Consider the following 20034-nt stretch of genomic DNA (forward strand, 5'->3'; position numbering starts at 1 on the left):
GAGGTCTACTTTGTGTTTTTTTTTTTATACCAAAAAGTCAACAAAGTTATAATTAATTTTTTATAATCCATCTCTTTCCAGCATTTAATCAAACAGGGGTGATTTTGTTGCTGACATCTAAATATTTAAATGAGCATTGTTCTAAATATCAGCCCTTTCCTTGTTTTAAAAATGGAGGGTGAGGATTTATATTATATTTATTTATATATAATTTATATATCATATTATATTTATATAGTACCTGTCAACCTGGGAGGGGCATCAACATGTGCTGCAGTGGTGTAAAAGACAATGGACCGATTGCATATACTAATAAATGAAAAGCATAGACATTATTTTAAATAAATTAATAAATCAATATTTTCTAAATCTAAAAGTTTGATGAACAGAGACTTTTAATTATTTTAATCAATGACTTGAAATATTGAAAGATTTTAGTAAATTAACTATGTTAATCGCCCTCTGGGCGGCATGGTGGCCAATTACATTTTTATTTTTTGATTATTTGATCACTTAATCAAAAGTATTTACTTACTACAAAGTTATTGTATTACACTATTGATAAAAACCATTTATAAATACAGGGTAAAATATTTGAAAAGTTCAAGCAATGTTAAATGTACACTTGTTGAACAACATACAAATGGTTTGGTAAAGGTAAAATAACCAGACAGCACACATACTCTGTCTGTCTTTTAAGAAAAGGCTGGCTTTGTGCATAGTTTACAAGTAAGACTGGTTGATCTTGCACAGACTGGGTCTCAACAATAATTATCTGTTCAATTCTTGCAACTTTTTGCCCAACTGTCACCAGTGAATTACATCTTGAGTATTTTGAATCATACTGGGAAGTGGAGTACAAAGTCCCATCAAAAATGCATCTCTTGAAGCATTTTGCTTGTTTTCGCACAATAGAAATCCCAGTGGTCTGCAGTGTGATTTCAAGAGACAATGGCAGATCTTTCATCTGACCTGGACCAAAATATTTGTACTCATTGACTTGTTCTATCTTTTTACGAAATGATTAGCCACGGAGTACTGTATTAACAAATTCATTTGCTATTGAACATTCTGGAGTGTAAACTTTTAATAATGTTTTGAGCACTTTCAGTCTTGTCAGAGCTTGAGTTATCTGCAAGGGCACATGCTGTGTGCCATTGAAAAGTTTCAGCAATCTACCATTGTGTCCTTCAAATACAAATGTTGATGTCAAAGACAAAGGGCCATGCCTCCTAACACTCTCAGCAAGGTGGGTGAGAAGATGAATATTATAAGAGACTTCTTCTCTACCATACAAATTTTCTACAAGAAGTACAAACTCACAAAGAGCCATATGAGCCTTGTCAATATTCACATGTGGAATGTTTGAGCTAGTTAACAAGTAAATAGCATAGACAAGTAGCATCCAGTGTTTGAAATACACGTTTGGAATCAATCCAGCAAGAATAAATGGAGAAATTAAAAGAAAAGTTCTCCACTCACTCCTTTTCCATGTTCGTCCTTCCCTGACAGATCGAGGCAGTCTGGTTATTTCACAAGGAGGACGTACTGATTTTAAGCGAGTATCTATTTCTTTGCTTACACTTGGGATTTTGACATTTATTGCTGCCACTTTGTTATCAAACCACAGGCCAGTTATTTGACGAACTACACCAAGAAGAACACAATGTAAGTAGTCTGGGACAAAACTTTCAGCCATGTCAAAACTCAGTAAAGTTGTCAAAAGACTTGGACCTTTAACTCCATTGACTGGGTTATTTATAGTGGCTAGTTCAGCATCTTGGAACATGCCATCATGTGTTCTTAAATTAGGAATAGGTAAAGAGAGTGGATAGACCCTTGCGTACCCGTCGCCTTTTTCCACCCTCTCTCCACAATGAGTGCAGAAATTACAGCCATGATCACCATTGAATTGGTTCAGATTTTGCACAGGAGCCCTTGCAACTGAGTCGACTGTACATAGGAGTGTAGCAACTTTGGAATGTTCTTGTCTCTTTGTTGTCATATTGTACCACAGCAGACCTTCAGTTTCTAAAACCCTGCACTCCTCAATAAATGGCTTCAGAAAGGTTTCCATTTTTGGCTTGCTCTGTCCAAACCAAAGTGCTGGCACCAGCACAAAGTTTTTCCTGTCATGAATGTCTACTTCATTTATGGTACACTGAATGGGCCACATAGAATAATTTGATGAATTAAACACTGGAACACCATCTGGGTTCCATGTTAAAGATATATTACTATCATTTTTAAGCATGGATATTTTCCTATATAGTGTTCCATCACTGATGTCTTTGATACAGTCTGAATTAGTTCTCTGTGTTAAGTTGTCTTTGAGGTTGTGATTCTCAAACAGATTCTTGATCTCATCACTCAGAGAAGTGTACATGATATACCAACCCTTGTTTATGGGCTCTGAGACTTTACATTCACTATTACACACTGAACAAAGTACACTGTCAACATCCAGTACACCAATGTATGCACCACAGACAGGATTTAGACAGTAATGATGCATTTGCCAGCTAGTTATGTCAAAGGCACGATTAAACAGGTAACTAGTGTATGGTAAACTGCTGTCAGGGAGAAGCATCTTAAGCAAAGTAGGTAAATCCTGACACCCTGCTTTAGTCACATGGTGTCGCAACATATAGCCCAGCAGTACAGTCAGACTTTCTCCTTTTGTGAGCTTTGCTCCAGGATACAGAGGCTTGTCACCATCAGGGATAAAAGATGTAGTCATGATCATTCCATCTTCAGTAATGTTTGAACTGTAATTCTGTAATGAGAAAAAAATAACAATCACAATCTTCAATTCTTCTGTTTCTGAATTTACTACATGAGCGCATTTTAGGATGACTGCACCATACTTTCTTGTAGGTGTGGCAAATCTATTTTCATGAACTGGTGTCTATAGTACTTTTTTGTCCTCTCATTAACACATAGGGGCAGCACAGTGGTTCAGCAGGTAGTGTCGCAGTCACACAGCTCCCACAGTCCAAAAACACACGTTGGTAGGTGGATTGGCGACTCAAAAGTGTCCATAGGTGTGAATGTGTGTGTGTCTGTGTTTCCCTGTGAAGGACTGGCGCCCGCTTCAGGGTGTGTTCCTGCCTTGCGCCCAATGATTCCAGGTAGGCTCTGGACCCACCGTGACCCTAAACTGGATAAGCGGTTACAGATAATGAGTGAATTAACACATGGACATTAATCTATCTTTTCATGTAACAATTGTGAGCATCCCTGTTCTTGCACAGTTCTGCTTGATAAACTGATATTTACCTCTTCGTCGCTTGAATATTGTGGGCTTTCATCTTCAAAGTAAGATCCTCCCCTGTCTTCTATCTGTGCCTTTGGGGAAAATGTTAAAAAGAGTGTTATAACAAACAGGTTATTTTTGTTTTGAAACATACAATGGAAGTGTATTGAAATTAAATATTGAAAACAGGTAACCTGACATTTAAGAAAGCTGGCATGTGGACTGCATTTACAAAGGAAATTTAAAGGAACACCAAGTAAGATTTGGTATTTTTGCTCCAGGGCTTAACCTACAGTTGCAGGGTGTAATTCAAATTTACATCGCTGTCCTGAAATCAAGAGGGAGGAGGTGAGGGACAGGGGTGGTTTCATACCTTCCTCCAAAATTTATATAATGCAGTTTCTGCTGTGCTGATCCCAGAGTAGCAAAAACAGAGGCTCCATTCTCCCTGATTTTGTAGCTGTAATTTTAAGATATAAATACTACCTAGTCCATCCATTATCTGTAACCGCTTATCCAATTTAGGGTCGCGGGGGGTCCAGAGCCTACCTGGAATCATTGGGCGCAAGGCGGGAATACACCCTGGAGGGGACGCCAGTCCTTCACAGGGCAACACAGACACACACACATTCACTCACACCTACGGACACTTTGGAGTCGCCAATCCACCTGCAACGTGTGTTTTTGGACTGTGGGAGGAAACCGGAGCACCCGGAGGAAACCCACGCGGACACGGGGAGAACACACCAACTCCTCACAGACAGTCACCCGGAGCGGGAATCGAACCCACAACCTCCAGGGGGTAGTGTAAGTATATCTATATATAATATAAGTAACGGATATGCAAAATCTTGAGCAAAAGCTTGAACACCCCTTGTGAATTTACATGTATTGTTTATTTCCTAACTGAAAATACCTTAACATCCTCTTCACATTATACAATAAAATATGGCATTTGTCTGCAAATTTTAATGCACAATTTTTATGTGCTTAGTTTAACAAAGGTTAAAAAGTGAATAAAACTACTAAGAATATACCTCATTGTTAGTAGGATTTCTCCTTCCCCCACTGCAAACTTTAGCGATGAAGAAGAGTGTTTTTCAGTTTATCTTACATGAAATTTGTTTGTGATCAAGAAGTAAATGATTAATAATGTTAATGTTAACACATGGGCATTAATCCATATTTAAAAATTTAATTTCTGGTTATTTCTGATATTTACCTCTTCGACACTTGAACATTGTGGGCTTTCATCTTCAAAGTAAGATCCTCCCCTGTCTTCTATCTGTGCCTTTGGGGAACATGTTGAAGAGTGTTATGACAAACAGGTTATTTTTGTTTTTAAACATACAATGGATGTGAAGTATTGAAAAACTTGTATTCTGGAAGTGTAAACTGTGATATGAATTCAAATTTTATTTTAATTTTAAATATAATTTTATTTGTGCATCATTTGCTTATTGCCACTTATTAAATTAGAGAAGTAACTGCTCACACTTCAGTAAACTAGCACATGGCCTGCCTTTACACAAAAGATTAAACATTTCCCTCTTTTAAGTATTAAATGATGGTGATGTCAAAATAAATTGCATACATACAGCGTTTCTATAACTGGCATCTTGTATGAACTACAAGCTCCTGATTTCTAAGCTGCACTGAGAGAAACAGATGTGCTAGCAAACAGCTCTGAGTATAGGTATACTAAAAACCGCTATTGAAAATATACCTCATTTGTAGACCTTCTTCAAACTTTAGAAATGTTTCTGTTCTCAGGATATCTTATATGAAATGTATGTGACCAAGCAGTAATTCATTAAAAATGAAATGGTAGAAAATGACAAGAAGTCTTCGGAGTCATCTTCAAGATATACTTTGTACTGTTTTCTTCTTCTGGGGGGATTTTTTCTTTCAGGAGTGTCGTCATCCTCCAGAAATAATTTATATTTCTTTCGCGGTCGAGGGATCCTGTCTGCCACAGAGTAGCGGTAACTAATAAGAGAAGTAGTGACGCAAATTTAAATTAAAGGAGGCCCGCGAAACATTTAAATCAAGCCGCGCGACCCAGTACTGTAACGGACATTCTGATAAAGTACGTTAGCGATCTACTGAACGAAGAGGACGACGGATCGTTCAACATGGAAGTCAAGTACGCTTTAGTGGACTTTTTCACAGACAACACATCTGTGAAATATCAGAACTGAATCATCCGGACATGTCCAAACTCAAGCAGGAGGCACTTCATCTACGGGACAAACGAGAAGAAGTGTACGTTTTGTGGAAAAAATCTCCCTCATCTGAAAGTGAACGCTGGCCGTGTCGAGTTATTCAGTTTAGCGGTAAGTTTAATCCGTTTATTTTTTTACTTACCACTTTTTATTTATGGTCCTAACACGTAGTGTATGAGCATATTGTAATTATTATTTACATATGTACGGTGACCGCACTACAGTCAACGCTAACACTAGCACTAGCTAATCGTAAATTTTGAAAGCTGGCGTTGTTGTTATTAGCCTAGCTGCGACGACCATATAATAACTAGTGTTATTGCTAGCTTACTCTTTTACTGTGACATTTGTTTTTCTACAGCGACATACCCCTATTTGCTCCAAAGGAGGATTTGGGCAAGGGAAAGAGGGAAAAATCTAAACGGCCAGCGACGGAGCTTGGGGTGACGTCACTGGTGGTAAGTGTATTTAGTGACACATATCGTGATATCTGATACGTGACAACGTATGTAATTCAGCGTAGTTAAATAGTAGAAAGAATGACAGGACTGCGCATAATGCATACGTTAAATATATTTACACAGAATAACACTATGATAGCATTTCCTCTGCGGTTTTATGTGTTTTCTGCGATATCTAGCTGCTATAACTTATATATTTATCATACTCATTCATAATTGAAATATAAAATATTGCAGTATAATGTAATATTGCTTTAATGAGAAATAAAATAAAATGCTAACAATGTTATTCTGTCGTTTCATCCATGTTCTGTACATATTCTGTCATACAGAGCTTCATGAATATAGCACTCAAAAATATATGGTCATGGTTCAGACATGATGTGAATCAACAACAAGTGTTGTAGCTGCAATTAAATCTTGATATTTTGTTATTGGATTGTTGGTATTTTCTTCTAAATTCTTTTATACAGGAAGACATTCCAGTTAGCGCAAAGAAGAAAAAGCAAAACAAAAATGCCATTCATGAAAACATAATGGCTGCTGTAAAAATAAAAGCTGCTCTGAAAATACGGTGAGTAGTCAATGGTCAGATATTTTTACCCCCTGTTCTTTTATTATAGTTGATTAAGGCCATCCAGCTCATATTCCCATGTGTTAATATGCACCAGGCACTGAGATCAGCAGATGACAACTTGATGAAGGAGATAGAGAAATTTAAAACTGAGATTCAAGATCTAAAAGAAGACTTCAAATATGAGAGGAGGTTTAGAATCAAAGCAGAGAAGGAACTGAGAGAGTGGAAAGGTAATTTAGTTGAGAAGGCCTGTTTTATTTTCAGGCTGCTTAGAAGTATCTCATACTATTTTAACATACGATGGTGTTATTTGTTTCATGGATAAACCATACTCAAATGGATTTAATTTACTTTCTATACAACACAAAATAGCCGTATAGTAACACTACATACTATTTTTACATTAAAATTTCAGCTTCAAAAGCATTGTAATTCTTCATTGACCTGTAATAGGGAGAATAGACCATATGTCATTGCTACACCTGTCTCAGCAATGCAGAAACTGCACTATTTAACTTTTTGGAGGAGGGTAAGAAATCAGCATCCCCTCTTGATTTCAGGACAGAGCTGTAAAAATGAATTACACTCTGCAGCAGTAGTGGGGAGCCCAGTAGTGGGGAATTGTTTAAGTGCACATAGTTCACTATATAGTGAATTGGGCCTTTCTAGGATGGTCCTTTTTTTAATCATTTTATACCTAGTCATTTTACTGACCTGTTGCCATTTAACATTATTAGTTGTGAGATGTTCCACCAGGTGTTTTCTAAGCATTAAACAATTTAAAAAACGTTACTAGTTTTTTGTTTCTCCTATCCCATCATTTTAAAAGTGATGCTGGCATCAGATTCATAAATGTATATTAACTCTTCCAAGACAAAATAGAACCTCAGTTTCAACAGAATTTGAACAACATTACATTCTGGTTTCATTTACATTTTGCATAGTGTCCCAGCATTTTTGGAAACACGGTTGTAATATGGTTGTGATGAACCCAACAGCAGAGCACTTTGTTGGACCTATTGACATAACTAACTTGTATATCATTCTGCTTTCTGTTAGAAATTCACAGTGTTATACAGGAGCTCAAAGGTGCAGTGGGGGACATAAAGTCTTTGCTAAGTGATGGACAACAGACGTCTGACAAGCAATTAAATAATTCCAGACCCTGTAATTCTTCAGTCCACAATACTTCTGCTGGCCAAAAACGTAAAGACAGCACAACTGAAGGATGTGGACCGGTAAGGTATAATCTTAATTTTTAGAACTTTTCACTTATTGAGCACTCCATATTGTTGTAACCAAGTACATCACACACTACAATGGCTGTGTGTGTGTTTGTGTGTGGGCACTCATATGTATGTTTTTTTGGGGATGGCCATTAATGGTTCATTTACAGCATACAAGGTGTTTTCCCCTCATTTGATTTGTTTAATTTTAATATATGTTTTATTTACCATCAGGAAATGGATTATATCTGCTTGGGGCAAGATGTAAACATCAAAAAAACTCTCTATAGCCAGATCAACTGTGGAGACTACAAGAAATTTACAAGTGAGCTGCTTCTTGTGACCTTTGGTAGAGAAATCCTGGCCACACATTCTCTAAATGGCCGTAAGGCAACCAATTCTATGAGTGAGACCACCAAGGAGGCCCTGCTAGCCAACAAATTGTCGATTCTAATAGGTAACTTCTAATTCAGTTCTGCCAAGATGTTTCAGATACCATATTTTCAGATGTGTATATCAGAGCGTTCAGATTTTCTCATGGGAAGTTATTAATTATTGGTATTAATTATTGGTTTAATATGGTCTCAATGTCAACATAGCAACAAGTAAATCAAAGCTATTGAAAAAACACAAGTATTTTCACTTTTAAAAATTGTTTATCATTTGAGCACAGCAGCTACCATTTATATTTATATAATATCTGTAACTTACAGAACAAAAGGAATTTTGAAAAATACTGGGCATGCCAGTGTAATGGGTTATCTACTAAGAACATCCATGCAAATTAATATAGCAATTTCATAGCTAATTTTTGTTGTTTGTAGCTGTTTGTTGATGTGCCTTTTGTATGAATGTCTTGTTTGGGGGGTGGGGGGGCTTTTTATCCTCCTGTTACAAACTGACTCATTAGGTAAAAATATTGTCAATAATAATAATCAAAAAGGTCAAGAAAATGACTTTTTTTGCTTAGTATTCTTTCTATCAGAGGGATAAACAAAATGCATTTGAAAATCATGTGATATTTTATAATCCCTGTTTAATTATGTTGAGCAAGTTAGTTTAAGAACTGCATTTTTTGTCATTTTTAATGTAACCTCTTAACTAATGTGCAGTACATTTTAAAGAATGGCTTTCTCATGGTTTACAGTTTACCACTGCTATTCTGTGAACAGGAGTTTGGCAACTCCGCATATATTAGTGGAAGCATTTGGTAGCATGGGAGTCAGGCTGGGGTGGAGGAGGGGAATAATCAATGGAACTGGACATAAATAATAATTCAAAATAAGTATGCGTTTATAATTCAAAATAAAATGTAAGATGACTTTTTTGTTTGATGCAGACCACATCCAGCAGAAGTTTAATGTTTCAGCATCCCAGATCAAGGCAGTCATCCATACAAAGCTGAACAATGAAGACAAACTTTGGAAAAAAAGAGTGCGTTGTACAAATTCCATCCTCTTAGATGGACTTATTTTTTTCAATTCATGATCACATAATTTAACATTATCTTATATATAAAATGTGATATACAAAATATCACATAACTTGTAAACGAACTGTGACAATAAATTTCATTGGTTGTAACATTGTCTTTACCATGTATTAAATATTTTCATGCAGCTCATAAATATAGTGTCAGTTTTTTGTGAATAATGCAGTTATTGTATCTCATTTACATTACTGCAAATGATCAAATGAAAATTAACTTTATTTGTATTGCAGTTGTACTGCATTATTGTATTTGAACTGCATAAAGCCTGCAACAATCGTAGTATTGTATAAACCTGCAGTTTTTTTGTGTCCAAAAAAAACTGCATTTTACTGCAATTTAAAGTTTTTGTGTTTTTCCTTGATGGATTATGCAGTATTTTCACAGAAAACTGCAGTAATTTTTTGTAAGGGACACTCACACATTCACTCATATTCTCACACATACGGACACTTTTTTTGAGTTGCCAATCCACATACCAATGTGTGATTTTGGACCAAGGGAGAACTCCTCACAGACAGTCACCTGGAGTGGGGCTCGAACCCACAACCCCAGCACCCTGGAGATGTGTGCCAGCAACACTACTTGTTGTGCCACCATGCCCCTCACATGATGCATTCTGACAAACTTTGGTTTTCTAAAGGTACAGTTTTAAGCAGGTATTTGTGGATATGGTCTGCACAAGATGTGTTTATTTTAATCTGATTTGTTTTCTGTATGTAACCTTATCATCCAGTGTTATTATAAAAATTTTATGGAGAATAATATGAGCAAGATTTTATTTCAAACTGAATATTTTCAGGAGGAAAAGGATAAATTGTAACTATGAGCAGTGTCCTGAACTGAAGTAAAAAGCAAGGTACTCTAGGATGGTTAAGCAATACTTTTATAATCTATGCCAAATTGTTGTAAGAAATGCAGATTGCTTTCTATGTAAAAGCTTGAGATATGAATGGAATGGAAAATACTAAGTCAAGTAAAGGGAGGTCTGATAGCACAAGCAAACAATGATTTGAGCTCTTGGTCTGAAGATGGGTGTTACCTGTCAGGGGCCACATTTTTTTTACTCTCAGTTGAGCAAGGTCCTCTTGAAAAACTCAAGGTCCTGAGTTTTTCACTGGCTCCTCTTACATGGCAATGGTTTCAGCTGAATAAAGGGTCATTATTTTCAGTGCTTCATGCAAAGTTTCAAGAATCTCCAGAATATCCTTTGAGATCATTTAAACATTTTTTAAATTAGCAAAAATATTTCAATGGAGAACCTACAAGAAACAGCATCTGCGGCATCCTTCACTGCATGGGACTATGTGGTATTCATTCTGATGCTGGTCATCTCAGCAGCTATTGGTGTCTATTATGCCTTCGCCCAGGGCGGTCAGCACAGCCCAAGGGATTTTCTGGTTGGGGGCCGGAGCATGACGGCAGTTCCCATAGCTCTGAGTTTGACAGCAAGCTTTATGTCAGCCATCGTAGTGCTGGGCACCCCAGTGGAAGTGTACTGCTATGGGGCCAGTTTCGTCCTCACCTGCCTTTCATTCATCCTGATGGTGGGAGTCAGCTCAGAGCTCTTTCTGCCAATCTTCTATAGACTGGGAATAACCAGCACCTATGAGGTAAGACATTTCCTTCACTGATTACCCTGATTCAAATGTGCAAAAATGCCATTCTGTATTTTTTTTTTTCAAACATGATGCACACTGCATTATTATTTTGTGTAGTTGACTCTCCAGAGAAGGTAATATCTCTAAGTGAATGTATTTTCATGTATCATTGGTTTTAGTGGTGGAGAGTAATTCTCACTACAGAGGAGTATGATTAAAGTGACATTTTCTGCAAGTCAAAGATCAGATTTATTTAATTCGATTTAAAAAATAAAGCAAAATATTTACCAGAAAAATTCAGCAAAATCTCAGTAACTAAATGTATTTCAGTATGTGTCCATGTGTCATATCCTACCAGCAGCTTTCAATTTTCAGAAAGAGTAAGCCTTTCAGACTAATATTGCTGAGCTATCTTCTCACAGTGGAAGGTTGAACAGAAACATTGGCTCGGGCAGTTTTGCTGCTCTGCCAGGTTTTAACATGGTTGTTAGTATTCCCATTTCTGTTCATATCGGTAGAGTCTTCTTTTTAGTTTTTGTAAACTCCTTGATTTCTCCTTCCTGGATAATCTTATACAGTATTTACTCTCATTAGAAATATCTTTAGGAGTCCTCTATGTGCTGTCCTTTGACATTATGTCAAATTTTGAAATATTATGTATGTTCTCCTACAGTACTTGGAGATGCGGTTCAACAAAGCAACTCGGCTGTTTGGGACAGTGCTCTTTATCATTCAAACAGTAAGCACTCTCACTGGAAGTGGTTTCTGTTCACCAGCAGTTATTTTATATTTATGCTTTTTATTTCAGAAATGTTTTTTTCTTCTCATTTCTCAGTTACTGTACACTGGAGTGGTGATCTATGCCCCAGCTTTGGCTTTAAACCAAGGTATATATGAGAACTCGTCTAATGCAAGAATTTATGTACTTATATTCAGTGTTCATATCTGTGTAGCATTTTCACAAATGTCCAAGCAAACAGAATGAAACTGTCCTCTTTAATAGCTTAGGGAGTTTAACATTTAGAAGTCTCCAAATTGTGCTGGAGAATCAGAGCATGACATCGTATGCTGCAGAATGGTACACTTGAAAGTTTACAGTTTAACTCAGGTCAAGTGAACTTGTCTCCTCTTTGTTCATGCCTTAGTCACTGGAATAGATCTCTGGGGAGCTGTGATCTCAACTGGTGTAGTGTGTACCTTCTACTGCACCTTGGTAAGTCCAACTGAAACAGAGGAAGGGATTTGTTATTAGAAAGCAGCCAATGTTTCCTCAGTTTCTGAAAAATAACAAATGTTGTTTGGACTGTGGGATGAAATTGAAGTACATGGAGGAAACCAATGCAGACATGGGGAAAATACAGCAAACTCCTCAGTGTCAGGTCCATGGGGCAAGGTTTGAAACCAGGGCCCAGGGCCCTCATGCTTTGTGGCAGTGAGATTTATTGTTGTGCTACCACGACACCTTAAATCATCAATGCTTCATTAACAGTTCTTGATGAACCTTTCTGCAAATTAAATCTTTTACACCGGACATCCGTAGATTATTAACGTAACGTAAGATTATTTTTGCAAATAAAACAGGTCTTGGGCGGCACGGTGGCGCAGCAGGTAGTATCGCAGTCACACAGCTCCAGGGACCTGGATGTTGTGGGTTCGATTCCTGCACCAGGTGACTGTCTGTGACGAGTTGGTGTGTTCTCCCCGTGTCCGCGTAGGTTTCCTCCCACAGTCCAAAAACACACGTTGGTAGGTGGATTGGTGACTCAAAAGTGTCCGTAGGTGTGAATGTGTGTGTGTGTCTGTGTTGCCCTGTGAAGGACAGGCGCCCCCTCCAGGGTGTATTCCCGCCTTGCACCTAATGATTCCAGGTAGGCTCTGGACCCACTGCAACCCTGAATTGGATAAGTGGTTACAGATAATGAATGAATGAAAACAGGTCTTGGCTAAACTGCTGCATTTGTGAAAGTAGGGCAAATTCACAAATATATCTCTAAAGAATACATAGTATTTAATCATTAAATCTGCTTCCATGCTCATGTAGGGTGGTCTGAAGGCTGTGGTGTGGACGGATGTTTTCCAGGTGGTCATCATGCTGACTGGGTTTCTGGCTGTCATCATCCAGTCAGTGCTGATAAGAGGAGGGGTATCTGTAATCCTCAGCGACTCTGCCCAGGGTGGCCGAATCAACATATGGGAGTGAGTTGTGGGAGTGGGAGGATGTGACAAGCATCTATATGAACTTATATACTTTGATGTAATGTAAGTAATTGTCCATACGTTTTTTTTTTTAGCTTTGATCCCAACCCTCTACGCCGGCACACATTCTGGACCGTACTAATTGGAGGTACATTCATCTGGACCAGTGCTTATGGTATTAATCAAGCTCAGGTGCAGAGATATGTATCCTGCAAGTCCCTGTTCCATGCCAAAATGTGAGCCCCTAATATTCTTCTCAGCTTCAAGTGCCATGGCAACAAAATGGATGCTTTATTGATTAACTGTCTATCTCTTACTAGGTCTCTGTATGTGAACTTGGTATCTCTCTGGGCGATTAATTTGTGTTCAGTGTTTTGTGGATTGTGTTTGTACTCCGTTTATAAGAGCTGTGATCCTTGGACAGCAAAAAAGGTGTCTTCTCAAGATCAGGTAAAGAAAATAGGTCTTGATGCAACACTTTCTCAAATTCATTTTTTTTACTATGTACAAGGTCTCTTAACAATCACAAACCTTCATTTAAACATATGTTGTGTTATGTTGTGTAAGCTAATGCCATACCTGGTGCTCGATATTTTGAGGGATTACCCAGGGCTTCCTGGCTTGTTTGTGGCGGCAGCTTACAGTGGAACTTTGAGGTCAGTTATCTAGCAATTCTGTCAGCTCAGTCAAAAAAAGAGACATGGATCCTTAAAGGAAGGAAATATATAAAGCTGATTTGGACATGTGTTTGGAATTTCATGCGTGGATGTTACAGCACAGTGTCCTCCAGTGTGAATGCATTGGCTGCAGTGACGATTGCAGATTTGATAAGACCATACTTCAGATTGTCAGACAAACAACTCTCCTGGGCATCAAAGGGACTGAGTGAGTACATTTTTGTAACAACATAACAAAACATTTATGTGAAATCTACTGTATTGTGCTACTACTCTACTGTCATATTTCATTGCAGGTATTTTCTATGGGGTGGTGTGTATTGGGATGGCTGGTCTTGCATCAGTGATGGGAGGGTTGCTACAGGTTGGTCAATGTGAGAAACAAATGCTATTATATCAGTTTGATCATCTTCAGAGTTTCTTACCAAGCTGAACACTACATGCCTTGTTTTAAAGGCAGCCATCAGTATTGTTGGCACCATTAGTGGACCGCTACTTGGCCTCTTCACTTTAGGCATCTTTTTTCCTTCTGCCAATTCCAAGGTCAGTTGGATAATTATTATATTTTCTTTACACTGAATTAATCTGATATATTTATATAGTACCCAATTTTTTTATAGAGCAAATTAGAAACACAAGCACACAACAGAAATGAACATAAATATAATGCAGGCAGTATGGTGGTGCAAATAAGTAGTGTTGCTGTTACACAGCTCCAGGGTCCTGGGGTTGTGTGTTCAAGCTCCAGTCCGAGAGCAATTATAATAGCAAATGTATAGATTCATAAACAATACAACATTAAGTGTTAAAATGTGTTTCTGTGAAAGTATATTAGGAATGCATAATGAAAGAAACATCAATGTAAATAAACATCTTTGGAAATATGTTTAAAATTGATGTCTAATACATTCTTGCAGGGTGGATTGGCTGGACTGGTTACTGGTCTAGCCATATCACTCTGGGTGTGTATTGGAGCTCAGATCTATCACCCTCTGCCTGAAAGTACCAGACCCCTTGCTCTGGAAACTTATGGCTGCAATTTAACCAAGCCTGAAAATGGCTTACTGAACTGGACGTATTCTACACAAGCAAGTCACCTAACCTCTGAGCAGCAAGACAAAGCCGTAGAAAGGTGGTCCCTTAAGTAAAAATTTGCTTTGGCTGTAAATTTTGCCAGGATATTTTCTCATGAAACTAACATGTGTTTTGCAGACCATTCCTGGCAGATAATTGGTACTCCCTCTCTTTCATGTACTTCTGCCCTATGGGGACTTTAGTTGCCATAGCCATAGGGCTGATTGTGAGCCTACTCTCAGGTGAGAGTACAGTGAGAATATATATATTTCCCAAATGTATAAAATGATTTTGACTTTTTTTCTTTTACTTGTACGGACAGGGGGAGGACCACTAAATCTAGAACCAGGCCTGACAGTAATGAAGGATGATATAACATTCTACCGGCTGTACAAGGTACTAAAGCAAAAGGTAGGAGAATTCTTAGATGGCCTACAATAATCCTCCTTTCAACAGAAAAAAAAAAAGCATAACATTTCTTTTGTTACAGGCCACAGGAAATACAGGAAAATTTGACCTGTCTGTTGAGAAAGAGAAGAAATCTGGTGAAAGCAACTTAGCATTTTGTGATGTTGAGCTAGAGATCACAAAGGTTCAATGCCAAAAGATTCTTGCATAGAATCCTAAAGTTTACCATGTGCAACTCAGATTCTTTCCTCAACTCCTCCCTGATATTAAACCCATGGAATCTACCACTTTGTCTAAATAAAGTCTGATTTTATGTTAATAAATAGAGAAGTATAATTCTGCTTTTTGTGTCTAAACATATGAGAAATGAAAATAACAGGATACAAAAATATACTATGTCTAAACAATTATCTGAAATAATAAAAATTGCTGCAGTAGCTTTAATACAACATTTTTACAAAAGACTGGAGATAACAAAATGTCATGAAAGGGCATTCATAAAATAATAATTTGTAAATTACATACAATGTGTGTTCACAATTAAAATATTACTGATCATAAAATAAACTTGGTGTATGCAAGCCACATGCCGCACACAATCAGTCAGACAAATTACTAAAATATGCATTTATTTCCCAATTACCTGTTCCCCAACATCAAAGACAGGTACATGGTAGTTATTTACAAGACAGGTGGCACAGTTATATAATTTACCATTTGGACACATTTAAGAAAGTCTGAGTCTTCTTTAGGTTCTGAATATGTGTGTTAAAATGGTACCATTATATAAAAAAAAAAAATCAATTATACCGGTCACTGATATTTTATTTGGCTTAGCAATCCACATGTACAAGATCTAAAGGACAACTTCAATTTTTACAAAAGATACATACACTACTCGTCACACTGTATACAATACAACATTCCAAACAGTAACAGGCACATTCAAGCTGCATCATTCCACCTGGGAAACATTCATATTTAGATTTTTTTTTTTTACAGTCCATTTACTGTTACAACTGAGTCTTATTTCCTCACTCATCTTTGTTCATGGAAGCGCACAGAAAAAAGGACATCATTGCTCTGGGTCATAATAGCGCTTCTTCATGGCTCTGTATTTTCTAAGGAAATACATGGCCTCAAGTTCTTTAATCACAAACTCCCCTCGATCAATCAGCTTTTGAATCTTCTCAGGGTCTGTCTCATCTTTGTTCTTCATAAAAGCTGCTTTTAGGCGCTCTCTGAAGTACACGGTGCCTTTTGGGTATTCCCTTCCAAGATACAGAAGCTTTGAAATCAAAAGTAGTAATAAATACATGAGTAATAGGATAAATCAGTTAATAATTCAATTAAAGCAGGACTAGGACATTTATTCAAGAAGAATTCTAGAATTTTTGTTATATTTCTTCAAATAATCTTTACATTCCAGTAGCAAAAAAGTACATAAATAAATTAAATATACAGTACTGTGCAAACATTTATGGCACATGCAAAAATGTTGGAAAGTAAAGAAGACTTATATGGAATTAATTCTTTATTACTTGAAAGAAAAAGGCAACAATGTGCAATAAACAAAAGAAAGTCAGTATTATACGTGACGATCATTTGCTTTTTTCTTTTCATAAATATTAGTCCTAGATACAGTTTAATAAAGAAATTAGATGGTAGTTTTACTGATGGTGTTGGACAATCTGACACAGTTCTTTTAAGAAGCTGGATTGTCAAAAAACTCAGGAGTCTTCATTATGTTTTTTTTTTGTATTGAACGCGAACTCTTTTTTTAATAAGTTGCTTTCTTTACAGACATAATATTATACATATTTTTTTGTATTATTATTATTATTTGTAAAGTAAATCAAAATGTTTTTGTACCTACTCAATAATGCAGAATTCATAAAATAAATATCTATAACAGAATTATTACTCAAAAAATATAGGGTGCCTAAAACGTTTGTACAGTACTGTGTATATATATGGAAGTCGGAGGACTGTGTTTAAAAAGATAAAAAAATAAATAAATCACCTAAACAGTCTGGTCTTTTGGAGTACAGTACAACACATCAAGATTTATAGCAGTCAAATCTACCATCTAAACCTTCTGATTTTTCAAATTTCTACTGTATTGCAAAGGTCAACCCAGTATTGAATACACATGAAAATAAAGTGTTTCTCACATTTTTGTACAATCTGACAACTTCTCCTCTCAGTGGGTTGCTCATCTTCATTCCACTTTTCCTGGAAACTAATGGTTTTCTTCATGAAGTAAGACAAAAAAAAAAAAAAAAAAAAAAAAAAAAACAAGACATAACTAAGTAAAAAATTAAGCCTGTTTCCACTACATATAGCAGTATGTCTATGTATATAGAATATGTAAGTCTATGTAGTATGTAGTGAAATATGAGAATATTTCACAATGATCGCTTAGCACCTCATAATGACATGAATTCTCATAATTATGAAATATTTTATGAATTCTTGAAATTAAATCCAGATTTATTAGTCACATACATAGCACTACATAAGACACCTAGCAGTGAAATGCTTTGATGACTGCAAAGAAATATGAAATCAAATAAAAGGCAAAACCTATAAAAATGAAGATATTTAAAAAATAAATAAATAAAGGTACATAAAATGTAAAAAATAAAAATATCAAATTAATATTTAAATAAAGAAATATATTCAGAAATAATTAGAGAAATTGTTCAAAGAAAATATGAACGAATAGTATGGTAAATGGCAGAGGGCAATACAGAGATGTGCAAGAGTTGTGAATTATCAGTGTCCATGAGTAAAAACTCATAATTATGATTATATAACAATCTCAGGATAATGACAGCACCTCATATTAACAATAATGACAATCACAATAGTAAAGTTTGTGTTACAACATATAATGTTATATGATAATATTAAGACATTATAGGTTCTCATTATTATTAATAGTTACTGTAAGCCATAACTATGAGGAACTTTTTCCTTCCTGAGATTTGTTCCCCAAAATCCCAGGAACGTACGGAGCTGGTGAAATCCTTAACTCGTTCCCACGCCTTAGTTTGTTTTGTTCCGTCCTTGTTTACCTCAGCTCTATTTAATCTGACTGAAAATGAACTGCAGTGAAATGCTACCCCTGCAGTATCAGTAACCCACAAAATTGTTGTGTGTTGTGTGTGAAATATTCTTCCACGACCTAAGAGCTCTCTCTGCAGGTCATAAACACTCACCTTCTCTCGCCGCCCGAGTGCACATCGGGGGTCCCTCCCAATCACGTGATAACGGAGCTCGGCCACACTCCAATAGAAAAGTCTCTGGCTGAGCCTGTAATATACAGTCCATAGGTTATGAAGAGTTATAAACTCAGATGCTATAAACTCAAGTGTTAGACAGGTAGTAGTGCATTTATGACTGAATGTAAAATACTCTCTTTAGATACAAAATGCCCTATTTGGATATCGGGTTTTTTTGTGATGTGAATATTTCACATATATCCCGCCACTTAACCTAAAGCCCAAAGTCAAGCCTGTCCAATAAGAACAGAGCTGAGGGAGTTTCCTATTGGACAGTCCTCAGTTTTGTGTTATCAGTTGGCTTTGAGGAATACCACCCAGGTTTCCACTCACAGTCAAAAAAATAAATACTGGTAGGTGTTTAATAGTGTCTATAGATAAGTGAATATGTGAGTGTTGGGACCTGAGATGTACTGGTTCCCTGTCTAGAGTGTCCCTGTCTTACACCCAGTGTTTCAGATAGGTTCCAGACCTTTTGCGAAAAAATTAATAGACAATACAGAACAATTAATTTATCCCTCTTCACCCTAACAAACAAAAGTCCATTCTAAGAGGTTGGAAAATGACATAAAATGAGTTGTTTTTGGTATATAAAACCAGCATGACCGTTCGGAGTGACCCAAGGCCAGCAGAGCATTAAACTAGGGTGACCATGTGTGAGTTTTTGAAAAAAGAGGACACTTGGGGCAGGTTGGCAGCACACATTCTTCCATAACCATGCAACTATGCTGCTGAAATTTAATACATAAACAGATACTCGTTAACAAGACAGATTCCTTTCCATTCAACATTTGGCCCTAAGCAAATATAATAAAATAATATTTTTGTCATTTATTGACAATTTATTATCATTGAAACCTGTTATTTTCTGTTCATACCAAACTTCAAAACTAAAGCCCTGTATTAAAGCGACTTGTTTACACCAGAAAACTCATGATCATGACAGAAACTGACTGAGAGTTTACTTTTTAACTGTGTTTTTTAAACGTTACTAAAAGCAAGCACCACATTTGATCAACCAGGAGTAATACAGACCTGATAAATGATCAGAGCATCGCTAGGATCCAGACATTTATGTCAAATTTCATATGATCTGGTTGATAAAAATTGCTGTATGTGACAGCTATAATTCAGTCCTCTGTCCCGACTTTAACTTTAGAAGAAAATAGGCCAGTTCATTAATGTTAACCAGAAAAACTGCGCAGATGTAACTTGATTAACTCGTCAGAATGTCAGTAACGGTCAGGTGTGTCCGTGTATTTGTGTAGTTATAGGAACAGAAGTGACGACTTTCAGTTTTTAAAGGCTCGTTTGACACAGAAACGCTTCCAAATACGAAGAAGAGACTGTGATAAATTACCCTAACAACTTTCAACACATTTCTGTTGGAGGCTCCAGTAAAACACTCATGTGGAGCGAAGATGTAAGCACAAGAAGGTGCGCGCGGCGAAGTATGTCCCATTTGCTTTGAGCTCCGACCCCTTGAACACTTGATCCCAGTGCGCCCCTTTTTCTCACCTAAAACAAACCCATCATACGTCATCAATGTGCACACTT

General features: G+C 36.8%; 2 protein-coding genes across 4 annotated transcripts; one reads left to right on the forward strand and one right to left on the reverse strand.

The window, feature by feature from the left end:
• Positions 1-10487: 10487 nt before the first annotated feature.
• On the forward strand, positions 10488-15401 carry slc5a8 (solute carrier family 5 member 8). Its single transcript, XM_066668871.1, has 15 exons — positions 10488-10847; positions 11509-11574; positions 11671-11722; positions 11981-12048; positions 12877-13031; positions 13127-13267; positions 13352-13481; positions 13599-13687; positions 13807-13916; positions 14005-14072; positions 14165-14251; positions 14626-14840; positions 14921-15024; positions 15105-15178; positions 15273-15401. Exons 1-15 carry the CDS (start codon positions 10488-10490, stop codon positions 15399-15401), a joined length of 1848 nt encoding a protein of 615 aa, XP_066524968.1.
• A 238-nt stretch (positions 15402-15639) lies between these two features.
• Positions 15640-19968, reverse strand: lyrm5a (LYR motif containing 5a). 3 transcript variants are annotated; one of them, XM_066667548.1, is made up of 4 exons: positions 19838-19968; positions 18415-18508; positions 17365-17443; positions 15641-16478 (listed from the first exon to the last, which is right to left on the reverse strand). In XM_066667548.1, exons 3-4 carry the CDS (start codon positions 17413-17415, stop codon positions 16266-16268), a joined length of 264 nt encoding a protein of 87 aa, XP_066523645.1. In that variant the 5' UTR covers positions 17416-17443; positions 18415-18508; positions 19838-19968; the 3' UTR covers positions 15641-16265. The 3 variants fall into 3 exon arrangements, with proteins under 3 accessions (XP_066523647.1, XP_066523645.1, XP_066523646.1); XM_066667549.1 differs by lacking the exon at positions 19838-19968 and adding an exon at positions 19513-19790; XM_066667550.1 differs by lacking the exons at positions 18415-18508; positions 19838-19968 and adding an exon at positions 18208-18391 and having other exon boundaries at positions 15640-16478.
• Between the last annotated feature and the right edge of the window lie 66 nt (positions 19969-20034).

Source organism: Hoplias malabaricus, chromosome 4 (assembly GCF_029633855.1).
Source record: "Hoplias malabaricus isolate fHopMal1 chromosome 4, fHopMal1.hap1, whole genome shotgun sequence".
Classification (NCBI taxonomy): Eukaryota; Metazoa; Chordata; class Actinopteri; order Characiformes; family Erythrinidae; genus Hoplias; species Hoplias malabaricus.

What these genes read in the sequence shown, in the direction of transcription:
- slc5a8 (XM_066668871.1), top strand. Translation starts at nt 10,488, where the DNA reads ATGGAGAACCTACAAGAAACAGCATCTGCGGCATCCTTCACTGCATGG. An exon ending in AGCTTTGGCTTTAAACCAAG is followed by an intron (nt 11,723 to 11,980) that starts GTATATATGAGA and finishes TTCATGCCTTAG; the next exon opens with TCACTGGAATAGATCTCTGG. An exon ending in AGGTGTCTTCTCAAGATCAG is followed by an intron (nt 13,482 to 13,598) that starts GTAAAGAAAATA and finishes ATGTTGTGTAAG; the next exon opens with CTAATGCCATACCTGGTGCT.
- lyrm5a (XM_066667550.1), bottom strand. Translation starts at nt 17,415, where the DNA reads ATGAAGATGAGCAACCCACTGAGAGGAGAAGTTGTCAGATTGTACAAA. An exon ending in TTGTCAGATTGTACAAAAAT is followed by an intron (nt 16,479 to 17,364) that starts GTGAGAAACACT and finishes TTGATTTCAAAG; the next exon opens with CTTCTGTATCTTGGAAGGGA.